Raw genomic sequence first — 13506 nt, 5'->3', positions numbered from 1 at the left:
GAGATATACTATTAGTTATAGAATTTTGTAGTATTTTCTTGTATATCAATAATGTTTTTTTTTTTTTTTTTTAAATGGGAACAAAATGCATTATTGAATATGAAGCAAACGGAGTGCCATAGAGTTTGAGTGCAAACTGAATGGCGGCCAACACCAATGCTAAGCCTACTATTTTATTTTATTTTTTTCCTCCCGGTTGTTGCTCGGCAAGCCTATTAGGTATTAACCAAATTGAAAGCAGGCCCCTTTGGATGAAAACTGAAGTGATACGCTGTGAGTTATTTTTCTCAGCCTAGTGAGAGGTTGAAAAGAGGAAATGAACGCAAGAGGATGAGAAAAGGGGATGGAAGAGGGAGAATAGGGATTTGTACATGAAGAAAGAATAAAGCATCCACCCAGAGACCACAGGTATTCTGGTAATAACAAAATTACAGAAGCTATAACTATTTTTCTTTGTTTTTAAAATGAAATAAGGCCAACATAATGGAAAAAAATCAAGTGAAATTTAATTCTCCTCTTAATTGATTTCTTATTTTTTCATTACTACATATCAAAGAGTATAGAGCGTCGTACAATGTAAAAGCACACCAGCATCCTCTGAAGTGGCATGTAGCCTTGCTCCAAGGTAGGTAGACTTGAGTGGGGGATGAATTGGTAAGTTCTATTCGGCCTGCAAAAGCTACTTAGCTGCAGTGACGCTGATTTACACTTGAAATGCTAAATGATTTCCAATCACCAAATAAGCAAAAACTCATATAATTACTTGGAAAATTAAATATAGAAAATAAAATTTGTATTCTATAACTAAACGAGTCTATAAAAATTGTATTCTATAACTAAACGAGCCATTACCTTTTACCTTCTCATCAATAAACAAAATAATTTCATACGTACCAGAATAAGACCGATTGATGCATCATAATACAACCAATAATATACATACCATAAGGACTTTCTTTCACTTGCACAATGTAGTGCATCACACAAAACGACAATCTGAATTCTCAAGTACCATCATATAGAGCACGTAAACGGTCATGTACAGTTTCTGAATGAATGGCACAAAAATTCCTTATCTGCAGAACACTGGGGATTGAAAATGGGACACAGTTGGATATTGATGGAACAGCTCAAGAACAACAGGATAAATTTGCTGCCTTCTCCGTTGACCTGTTATTCATCAGAACCATTCTGGATGGGTTCTGCTCCGGCTGCACTCGAGGTAGTCTTTTTGCTGCACGAAATATGAACGAATAAAACATTATGAAGATGAACAAAAACTAGTAAAGCTTTCAACAGAACTGTGGCATGCACAGATCTTTCAAAGGGAAAGCAATTTGTATTTTACAGGTGTAGCACGAATGCCACGTTTTTTGGTAGGTGTAGCTGAAATTCCATGACCCTCACCCTGTTGTTGAATAGCAGGATGCTGGTGCTTTGAAAGGGTCCTAACTAGCACTTTCTAACCTTGTGTGAACCTTTCAAAGAATATTTATTTACTTATTCGGGTACATACTATACAATCCAATATAAAAAACAATACAATATAAAAATTCATAAATTTGGAATAACTCTGAAACTGGAAAGAAATTTTATAATTCTTATGGAATCATAGTCTAAACTAAATAGAATCATGATCTAAAGGTATTTAGTCTAAAAAATATAGACCCATCAATCCATTAATTCGTTACAATTCATTGATTTAATCCGGTATAATATCCGAAAAAGACAGGAGCCGTTGTCTTTACAAACTTTAATTTCAATTATTTCTTATCTTATATAAACAGATCAACAAAAGGTGAATGCACTCTTTTGGAACAGTTATCTAGCCATTTTTGACATATATGAGAGTGGAACTGGATTCGTCATCTGTTTTAGTTCCAAGGGGAAATTAGAACCAGGAAAAAGTCAGTACCCATTTCCAGAAGAAAATTGAAAACCTTACGTCGTGTTTGGTTTATGGAATACCTATTCCTAGGAATAGGATAGATTGATAGAACATAATGAGAATCTAATGAACCATAGGGACGTAACAGTTTAGATAAAAGTTACCCCAAGAAAAATTTATACTACTCCATTTAACACAAAATAAGAAAGGAAGGCTTTCCCATATGAAAATGGGAAATAGTTCATAAAAAAGTTTGCACTCTTATTTGCTTTATGGTAACAATACTTATTTCTTTGTGTGTGTGTGTAAGCTTATTCTTGGGTAAATCCACGCTATAAACATACATATGTACCAACTTATTTTTGTGTGCACATATCCAAGATGCAGCACGCAGGTCTCCTCATACAAGTGGTTCAAATCACCTTGTTTGCAACCAAACACATAATTTTTAAGAAAACTTAATCTATATAATCTTTTAGCTTCAGTTTTCTTCATTCAACAGAGAACTGTACAGAAACAATTTAGTTTGCACGCATCACAATCAGAACCAAACTGAAGAACCCAGTTCCTGAAACTAAACTGAGTAGTTCAGACCAGTTTGGTTTAAATAATCAGTCTATCCAAACATGGGTTAAACCTTAATAGACCAACTAATGATCTGGACTCCAGCAGCAGAATCCACAAAAAAATTTACCATAGCAGACATGGTTGTATTCCCAAAGAAGGCCTGCTTCATAATTACATTGAAATCCTATAATGTTTCTGAGATGCACACTATCTAAAGAACAGGAAAAGGTCAAGTAAAATAAATCAAGGTACACAGACACAGACACGGACACATACTGATTTTTCTTTTTTTATTTTTTTGCACTCCCAAGCACACCCTCATCCAACCTCGAGTGACAAATAATAAATAGAATAAAATAAAACAATAATCCAACCCACCCCTGTGCCCCTACAAGAGATTTGCAATAAAGACAGGAAAAATACCTATTTCATAAAAAATATCATTGACATTTAATGCAGTTTTTGCAGAGGTTTCCATAAAGAAAAGACCATTTTCCTGAGCATACAGATGAGCTTCCTGCAACAAAAGTGGCAATGATATGAGAAACATAAAATTATTGATGTCTGAATCTTAAAAACTTTTTTACCAGGTATAAATAGGCATAAATATCATCATTTTTTAAATTAACAAATAATAAACCGTCTGAAGAAGACAATTTTCCCACATACATATGGCACAGAATAAGCCATTAACAAAGTATTGAATAGGTATACTGTCAAAAAGGTTTTGTTCTGAATATCCCTCCTCGTGAGAGTTGCTCCCTTTATACAGAAATTGCCAGGCTCATTACAAGGCTGAAAATCAGCCATTACATCGGACTATACAAGGTAAGAATAATGCCTATCAATTATATGCCTATATACAATATACTCTTCTATATATGGCTAGACTAAATAAGGTAGAATATATGCTGCGAATAAACTCCTATCAATTATATGCCTATATACAATATATTCTGCTATATATGGCTAGACTAAATAAGGTAGAATATATGCTGCCTTAATAGACTAGGTCAGCACATACAATTCTGCTAACATCCCCACTCAAATTGATGCTGGGCGATTGAGAAGCATCAATTTGTCAAGCAGAAACTGATGGTGAGGACGAGAGAGAGCCTTAGTGAAAATATCAGCGGTTTGGCATTCAGTGGAAATGTGTGGAAGAGTAATCTCCTGACGAGCAAAGGCCTCACAAATGGACTGACAATCCACCTCAATATGTTTGGTGCGCTAATGAAAAACGGGATTGGCAGCAATCTAAATAACATTGGTATTATCAGCATGAAGAGGAGGAGTAAGCAGTGGAACACTAAGTTCGCCTAACAACCCTCGAAGCCATACAATTTCAAAACAGGTAGACGACATAGCCCGATATTCAGACTCGGTGGGATGACTTCGAGACATGAGCCTGCTTCTTACTCTTCCAAGAAATAAAGGCATTGCCAAGAAACATGCACCAACTCGTAATAGAACGACGAGTATCTGCACAACCAGCCCAGTCGGCATCACTAAAACCCTCCAACTGTAAAGAATTTCCTGAAGGGAAGAATAAGCCATGACCAGATGTCCCTTTGAGATGTCGAAGAAGACACGGACAGTGGCCAAATGTGTCTAGCATGGAGCCTTTACAGTTGGAGGGTTTTAGTGATGCCGACTGGGCTGGTTGTGCGGATACTCGTCGTTCTATTATGAGTTGGTGCATGTTTCTTGGCAATGCCCTCATTTCTTGGAAGAGTAAGAAGTGGGCTCATGTCTCGAAGTCATCCCACCGAGTCTGAATATCGGGCTATGTTGTCAACCTGTTTTGAAATTGTATCAGCATGAAGAGGAGTAGGAGTAAGCAGTGGAACACTAAGTTCGCCTAACAACCCTCGCCTAACAACCCTCAAAACAGGTAGACGACATAGCCCGATATTCAGACTCAGTGGGATGACTTCGAGACATAAGCCTGCTTCTTACTCTTCCAAGAAATGAGGGCATTGCCAAGAAACATGCACCAACTCGTAATAGAACGATGAGTATCTGCACAACCAGCCCAGTCGGCATCACTAAAACCCTCCAACTGTAAAGAATTTCCTGATGGGAAGAATACGCCGTGACCAGATGTCCCTTTGAGATGTCGAAGAAGACGACGGACAGCGGCCAAATGTGTCTGGCATGGAGCCTGCATAAACTGACTAACCTGCTGAACAGCAAAAAAGATATCAGGTCGAGTAAAGGTCAAATAATTTAAACTGCCCACTAGCTGCTGATACATCAAAGGATCAGATAAGGGATCACCTTCCGCTTGATGCAGCTTCAAATTGACCTCCATAGGTGTAAGAACCGCATTACCATCTTGAAGGCTGGCTAAAAAAATGTTCTTGGGTATACTTGTGCTGCTGTACAGCATGCCTTTCGGACAATGTTGAATCTCAAGTCCAAGAAAATATTGCTGTGGACCAAGATCTTTCATATGAAACGAAGATTTGAGGCACTGTTGGAGCTGCTCAATTAACTAGAGATTAGATCCTGTAATCCCAATATTATTGACATACACAAGAAGTATAACGATCCCAAGGGCAGTCTTGCAAAAAATAGAGAGGAGTCATACTGACTATGAGTAAAAGTGAAATATAGTAGAGTAGTATGAAGCTTCTCAAACCATGCACGTGGTGTCTACTTCAAACCATACAGAGACTGTTTCAAACGACAAACCTCAACAGCATAGGAAGGAAACAAGCCAAGAGGAGGAGACATAAATATTTCTTCCTTTAGATCACCATGTAAAAAAGCATTCTTCACATCCATCTGGCAAAGCAACCATCCTTTCGAAACAGCAATGGCCATAACAGTGCGAACAGTAGTCATTTTGGCCACGGGAGCGAATGTTTCCTCATAATCAAGCCCATACTCTTGCCGATTCCCAAGTGCCACCAAACGAGCTTTATGTCTTTCGATAGAGCCATCAGCACGTAGCTTGATGGTATAGACCCATTTGCACCCAATAAGCTTAACTCTAGCAGGACGAGGGACAATGTCCCAAGTGTGATTGTCCTTAAGAGCCTGAAGTTCGTCCTGCATAGCTTGGCGCTAACACTCTTGAGTAGAAGCCTGACAATAAGACTTAGGCACATAAGTAGTATTAAGATCAGCCTAAAGAGCGGAAGAAGAAAAACCATACCAATCTGGGGGTCAGAAAACCCTAGTAGACCGGCGGGGCTCATGCAAGACATGGTCAGGTGGCGGTTCAAAGGAAGGAAGAGGCAATGAGCGACGTCTCTGATACACAATACCTAGCTTAAAACGAGGAGTACTAGAGACATCATCAAAAGGAGGAAGTGAAATAGAGGAAGAAACAGAATTAGGACGAGACGGAAAGAAGTATTGACTTTAAAAAAAAATCACATTGCAAGAAATATGAAGCTTGTTAGCATCCGCATCATAGCACACAAACCCTTATGAGAGTTACTATAGCCAAAAAATGCACACTGAACAAATTGAGCAACAAGCTTGTGACGTTCAATGGGAGGTAAGTGAACAAAACAAATGCAACCAAAAACATGCAAAGAATTATAATCAAGTGAAACACCAAACAAAAGAGAATATGGAGAATCAAGATGCAAAGTAGGAAAAGGCAATCGATTAATCAAATATACAGCTGTAGATAAGGCTTCAACCCAAAATCTAGAAGGGACAAAAGATTCAAGCATCAATGTACGAACAACATCTATAAGATGACGATTCTTACGCTCGGCGACACCATTCTGTTGAGGGGTGTGAGGACACGAACGTTGAGAGAGAATACCCTTTTGTTGGAGAAAAGATTGAAAAGCATGAGACATGTATTCTCCCCCAAAATTTGAGCGTAAGATCTTAATACAAGTAGAAAATTGGGTTTCCACATAGGAAACAAAAGTTTGGAAGATTGAGAACACATTAGCTTTAGAACGAAGAAAATAGACCCACAAGTAATTGTCAATAAATGTCACAAAATACCCGTATTGTGCATGAGAAGGAACATGACTCATACCCCAAACATCCAATCGAATAATTTCAAAACATGTAGAAGCACGACTACCCTGCAAATGAAAAGGTAAAGATTTGCTTTTTCCAAGTTTACAAGGAGCACAATCAAAAGATAACGAAGAAGATGCATTTGTATTATTCAAATAATCATGTTTCATAAGATGTGTCAAAATTACAGAGTTGGGATGACCCAATTTCTTATGCCAAAAGTGGCTATTATTATTAGAAATAGCAAAACAACCAACAAAAATTGAATGAGGAATGGTAAATGACTGAGGAGGAAAAAGACATCCCACTTTAGGCCCCTTCGCTATCTCTTGTCCTTACGCTTGATCCTGCATATGACAGCCAGAGCGATCAAAATGAAGAGAACAATTTTCTTCTACTAATTGTCCAACCAAAATGATATTGGCAGATAAATCAGAAGACACAAAAACATTAGTAAAGGAAGACCCCAGATTTCCAACCACTATAATAGGAAGAGTACTGCCATCGACAATCTGAATATGCTGCTTACCATCATACTTATGAACATCATGTAAAGCTATTGGACTTAGGGGTGACCCTAATTTGGTGAAAACCGAATTAACCAACCGAAATTGGTCAGTTCGGTTCGGGTAAAAGACTTGGTTTGGTCGGTTTGGTTGGGATTTTATAAAAATTCGGTTAATCAGTTTCGGTTCGGTTAATAACAAAAAATAATTCGGTTAACTGATTAACCGAATTATTAATTAATTAAATTTTAAGTATAAATTATGAATATAATTGTTTTTTATTATGAACATGGATATACCTTGTGGAAATTAATGTTGTCGTCGAAGGGGATGACGACGCCGACAATAAATTTTTTCAGCGAAAATTTTTTCATCTTTTTTTATTTTCAACGTTTCAATAATAACAAAAACATCGCCTTCTTTTTTATTTCCACTTGATTTGCGAAGACCTAGAATAAATAAATAAATAAAAATTATTGCACCTCAAAATAAATAAGCCTATGTGATAGAGTAAATGCATTGACACAATTATTAAAATAAATTAGTTATGAAATTTTAATTTAATGTATAATTGAATAAATTCGGTTAAAATCGGTTAACCGAATTGTTAATTCGGTCGGGTTCGGTTCGGTGTGATTCAGTAGTTCGGTCGGTTCGGTTAACAGCATTATTTAACCGAATTTTTTGGTTAATTCGGTTAAAGACCCGAATTTGGCCGAACCGACCGTTTGCTCACCCCTAGTTGGACTGCCAATCATGTGATTGGAAGCTGCAAAGTCAATTAACCAAGGAGAAGTAAGAAGATGTTTCTTACCTTAGAGACCAAGAGCAGAAAGGGGGGAAATAATCATCTGTTGAACCTACTCAAGAGTAATGTTGGAAGAACAACCCGAAACAGTAGGTTGTGCGGAAGATGTAGGCACAAAATTGGATTGAATAGCAGTATGAAAAGCAGGAGTGGATTGATTATGAGGGCGTACACGACAATCATTGATGATATGACCCTCGCAATAATTGCAGAATTTCTTGCTACAATGTTTTGCAATGTGCCCAATTTCCTTGCAACTATAACATTGTGGCAGAGATCTGGATCGTCCTCTGCCTTGAACAGCATAGGCCATATTAACCATCTCAAAACCACTAACACTTGAGCAAGGCCAAGCTGTGAGGCGAGACGGTGTTCCTCACGCAAGAGTTCACCCAAGAAAACCTCCAAAGACGGGACAGGTGTGCGATTGATTAACCCACCTCGTGCACTTTCAAACTCGAATCGGAGCTTCATCAAGAATTGATCCCGCTGGCTCTCATAATGAACCGCTTGTAGTGCTGCTAAGGCTTCTTTGGGAACCTGAGAACGCACTAACCCATAATAATCATTCCATAAATTAATAAAATCGAAAAAAAAAATTGCTCAATAAAGAGATTCCCCTGACGATAGTTTCTAATGTCTAACTCCAATTGAAACTTTTGGGCAGAATTATCTTGATAATAAATTCGCCGAAGGTAATCCCACATCATCTTAACAGTAGTGAACCCACAAAGATTGTTGACCATATGAGGTTCAACAGAGCTGAGCAGCAAGAAGGAATTTTGGCATCCCTGCCTTTCCCATGAACTAAGTTCCTTGGAATCAATTGGAGTTGTAGAAGACCCATCCAAATGACCCCATAACTCTTTCCCTTTCACAAATATTCAGAACTAGAATTCCCAACTAGCACAGTTCTTTCCATGAAGACGAACAATAGAATTTTCTCCTGACACAATAACCATCATAAAATTTGGACAGAACACAGAAATCACAATAGTTGCTAGAACAAGAATTTCGACAACCCAACAACACCAAAAAAAATTGCCAATAGTCACACACCTAGACTTGCAATAGCCCAACAACACCATACTTGCAACAAAAGAAGAAGGGGAAAAAAAAAAAAAAACCAAAATTGCAACAAGAATATAATCAGAAAGAATAAACCTGATTCATTGGAATTGCCCCTCCAGAATATGCTGATAGCCACCAAGAATTCGTCACAACCAAAACTAGAACCTCTGAACAAGAAAACCATTGCACCAGGACTCCACAGAAATTCCCGACACGACACCTTCAACAGAATTGCCGAAAAGCAGTTTAGAGCCCACAAAAATTCTTGACATCTTCAACAAAACTGCTGAACAGCATTTTAGAGTCCACCAGAAATCATCGACAGCACCACCGATCACCTAAAGAAACTACTGCTACCCAAAACTCTCTGCCGCTACCCACAGAAAAACCAAATTACCGAGAGACCAAGAAACCAAGAATTCAGCTAAGCCGAGAGATAACTACGAAAATAATTTGGGGCTCTGATACCATGTCAAAAAGGGTATTGTTCTAAATATCCCTCCTTGTGAGAGTTGCTCCCTTTATATAGAAATTGTCGGGCTCATTACAAGGCTGAAAATCAGACATTACATTGGACTATACAAGGTAAGAATAAACACCTATCAATTATATGCCTATATACAATATACTCTTCCATATATGGCTAGACTAAATAAGGTAGAATATATGCTGCGAATAAACTCCTATCAATTATATGCCTATACACAATATATTGTGCTATATATGGCAAGACTAAATAAGGTAGAATATATGCTGCCTTAATAGACTAGGCCAGCACATACCATTCTGGTAACATATACTTCATGTAATTATCTGGATATGAAATTCAATGACATTATGAACTTATGAGATCTTAGAACTTTGCTGAAAGGTTAATAGGTGATATGCTGTGTTAAGATTTGATTAAAATGAATGACCTAACTTGAAGATAGGTCTCTCCCTCTACTTATAATACAAATTAAATACATTCTAATGACAATAATACCCTTACTAACTCCCACTAATTAACATACTAACACACTTAATAAATATAATAATACTAAAAGACATAAATAACCTCTAACACTACCCTTAATCTGGAGCATAAATGTCATATGCTCCTAGCTTGTTACAAATGAATTTAACACGACCACCCCCAATGCTTTGGTAAACAAATCAACAAGCAACATAATCGACTTCACAAAAGCAATAGTAATGAGCTTTTGCATAAGTTTCTCCCAAACAAAGTGACAATCAACTTCAATGTGCTTAATCTCATGAAAGACCAGGTTGGAGGCAATATGAAGAGCATCTTGATTGTCACACATCAACTTCATAGGTTGCGAATGAGAAGTGCCCAATTCTTCCAAAATGTTCTTTGACCAGACAAATTCACAAGTAGTGTGAGCAAATCCATAGCTCTATATTCTGATTCAGCACTTGACCTTACCGCTACAGTTTGTTTCTTACTCTTCCAAGAAACCAAATTTCCACCAACCAAGATACAATACCTAGTCGTGGATCTCTGGTCCGAAGTTGATCCAACCCAATTTGCATCTGTATATCCGTGGATATGTGTGACCCTGATCACGATATGAAAAACCACTCCCGAGTACACTTTTGAAATATCTCAAGATGCAAATTATTGCGTCCAAATGATTTGTCCTCGGAGAATCTAGGAATTGACTCACAACATTCATTGCAAAAGATATATTTGGACGAGTGACTGTGAAATAATTCAACTTTCCAACAAGTCCCCAGTATTGTCTAGGATTAGTAAATCACCTATATCTGACACTAACTTGCTGTTAGGATCCATGGGTGTATCAATTGGTTTAGATCCCAACAATCCAATTTCATCCAACAGATCAAGAATATACTTCCTCTGTGACAAAACAATTCCGATACGAGATCTAGATACTTCTATATCCAAGAAATATTTCAAATGGTCCCAAATCTTTGGTCTGAAACTTAAGTCTATACAAAATTTTTGAGACTCTGAATACCCTTATCATCATCACCTATAATAATAATATCATCCACAAAAACAAAAAAGAAGGATCCTACCTGATGAAGTATGATGATAAAATACGGAATGATCCACAACACACTTTCGAAGACCAAACTCAAGTACTACAGCACTAAAACAACCACACCATGCTCTGGGAGATTGTTTTAAACCATATAGAGCCTTCTTGAGCCGGCGCACTAAGCCTGACTCCCATTGAGCAACAAACCCAGATGGTTGCTCCATATAAACCTCCTTCTCAAGGTCACCATGCAAGAAGACATTTTTCACATCTAACTGATGCGGAGGCTAGTGACAAAAGACGTATTGATGTAAGTTTGGCAACTAGAGAAAAATATCAAAATAATCTAGAACATACACCTGAGTGTATCCCTCAGCAACAAAACGGACCTTTAGACGAGCTACAGAACCATCAGGGTTGACTTTCATAGTGTAAACTCAGTGACTACCAACCATAGACTTGTCGGGAGGAAAAGGTACCAAGTCCCAAGTACCATTGTCATGTAAAGCATTCATCTCTTCATTTATAGCATCCCTCCACTCAAAATGGGCTAAGGCTTCCAAAATAGATTTTAGAAGGGTAGAAGATGAGCAATCACAAAACAATAATAGGAGGGTGATATGGAGTATAACAAACCTAGTTGGAAATGGGATGTTGAGTACATGTGCGTTTACCTTTCCAAACAACAATAGGAGGATCAACATCATAGGAGGTATGGTCATTAGATGAGTAAACCAAAGGCGTGGTAGTAGAAGCTAGAGGGAACTCTCTTCCTTAGAGCCGCCATCGTGAATAAACCTGCAAATTAGGATGACCAAGACGATGAGAAGGACTCAAACTACATGGAGACTCACATGGTTGGTTGGGCAAGTACAACAACATATAATCTGGAAGATTAGGCAAAGGAAGGGTCTCATTGAGCTCAAAAGCGCTCAGTGACAGGGTGTAGTAAGGTATAGACTCAAAGAAGCTAACATCAGCAGAAACAAAGAAGCGATGTAACACAGGACTATAACAACAATATCCCTTTTGAGTATATGAGAAGCCCAAAAAGACACATTTTATAGCACGAGGATCTAACTTATACACAGGAGTTAGTTGATGAACAAAGGACACACATTCAAATATATGAGGAAGAGAAAATAAAGGTGAATTAATAAAGAGAATGGAGTAGGGAATTTTACCACCAAGAATAAAGGATGACATTTTATTGATCAGATAACAAGCAATACAGCATCACTCCAAAACACTTTAGGTACATGAATTTGACAAAGTAAGGTACGAATGATTTCAAGAAGATGTCTATTTTTCCTCTCCACAACCCCATTTTGTTAAGGAGTGTGGGCACAGGATAATTGATGAACATTACCAAACTGAGTCATATAAGTAGTGAATTGTACACTGAAACACTCTTTAACATTATCACTTTGAAGTATTTGAACTCGCAAACCAAATTGAGTCTTTATTTCATAACAAAAGGCACAAAATACATGAAATAACTTAGAACGATCTTTTTATTAAATATAACCAAGTCATTCTTGAATAATCATCCACAAAGGTTACAAACTCAACTTAGACCCAACCCTACTAGGACCCCAAACATCATAATGAACTAACATAAAAGGGCTTGCAGCCTGTTTATTGACTCGAGAAGCAAAAGGAACACGATGGTGCTTTCCCAACTGACAAGACTCACAATCGAGACTAGACACAGAACTCAAACTAGGAACAAGACATTTTAACTTTTTCAATGAAGGCGACAATGAATTTGGAAAGGTGTGGTAGCAGCAATGCGGGCTACAAAGGAGATAGAGGCTCAAAGTGATAGAGTTCACCAACTTTACACCCTCCACCAATCGTCTTCCTCGTCTTCAAATCCTGAAGAACCACAGAATCAAGGAAGAATGTCACTAAACAATTCATGGATTTCGTAATTTTGCTGATAGACATAAGATTGAAAGGAAATTTGGGAATATAGAAGAGAAATAGAAGAAGTGGGATTTACAGTCCTAATTCCCTTGATTGTAGTGATGGATCAGGTAAATTTGTAGAATATTGAAGAGTGGAGAAGAAGCTAGGTGTACATGTGATATGATCAATGGCAGCGGAGTCTATGACTCAAGGACTAGGACGAGAAGTATTGGATGACAGGCATACTGTGTGATTACCTATTTGGGCAAGAGATGCAATGAAAAGAGAAGCTTGCTATGACGCTTGATACTGCTGGAACTTGGATACTCTTCCTCCGACATGGATACGGTACGTTGCCCCCACACTCAGCCCAAAAGGCGAGGAGTCGGTGGTGGCTGCATTGGCTGCCCCCAAAGGTGTAAAGTTAGTGGTGGCTGCATTGACAACACATGAAGGTCCACTATGAAAATTCCAACACTACTCAATAGAATGATTACTCCTTCAACAGTGGGTGCACTTGCGGGTGGGAGTACCTCTACCTCATCTGTCTCTACCACTACAATTGCTCAAACCACCACAATAAATTTTGCGGTTGTTTGCTAGAGAACTAGAATTGCCCTATGTAGCAAAGGTTGTCTTTTTAAAGCCAAATGCAAGATCAAGAGAATGCATGCTAAAGGAAGCACGGAAGACACGAGAATAAACATCGGCAAATGATGGAAGCTCAGCACTACTAAGTATTTGGGATCT

General features: G+C 38.0%; 1 protein-coding gene across 1 annotated transcript in view; it reads right to left on the bottom strand.

Moving 5' to 3' along the window:
* Positions 1 to 778: 778 nt before the first annotated feature.
* LOC131159680 (ras-related protein RABF2a-like) overlaps positions 779 to 13506 on the bottom strand; it is an 83821-nt gene continuing 71093 nt past the window's right edge. The window contains exons 6-7 of the mRNA XM_058114763.1: positions 2879 to 2972; positions 779 to 1234 (exon numbers count right to left, since the gene is read on the bottom strand). Coding sequence (XP_057970746.1) covers positions 1131 to 1234; positions 2879 to 2972 — 198 coding nt within the window. The 3' untranslated portion in view covers positions 779 to 1130. The remainder of the gene's footprint in view (positions 1235 to 2878; positions 2973 to 13506) is intronic.

The sequence above is a fragment of the Malania oleifera genome, chromosome 7 (genome assembly GCF_029873635.1).
Source record: "Malania oleifera isolate guangnan ecotype guangnan chromosome 7, ASM2987363v1, whole genome shotgun sequence".
In the NCBI taxonomy this organism is placed as follows: Eukaryota; Viridiplantae; Streptophyta; class Magnoliopsida; order Santalales; family Ximeniaceae; genus Malania; species Malania oleifera.
Note: the sequence above shows the minus strand (reverse complement) of the source record. Positions and strands in the feature narration are given on the sequence as shown.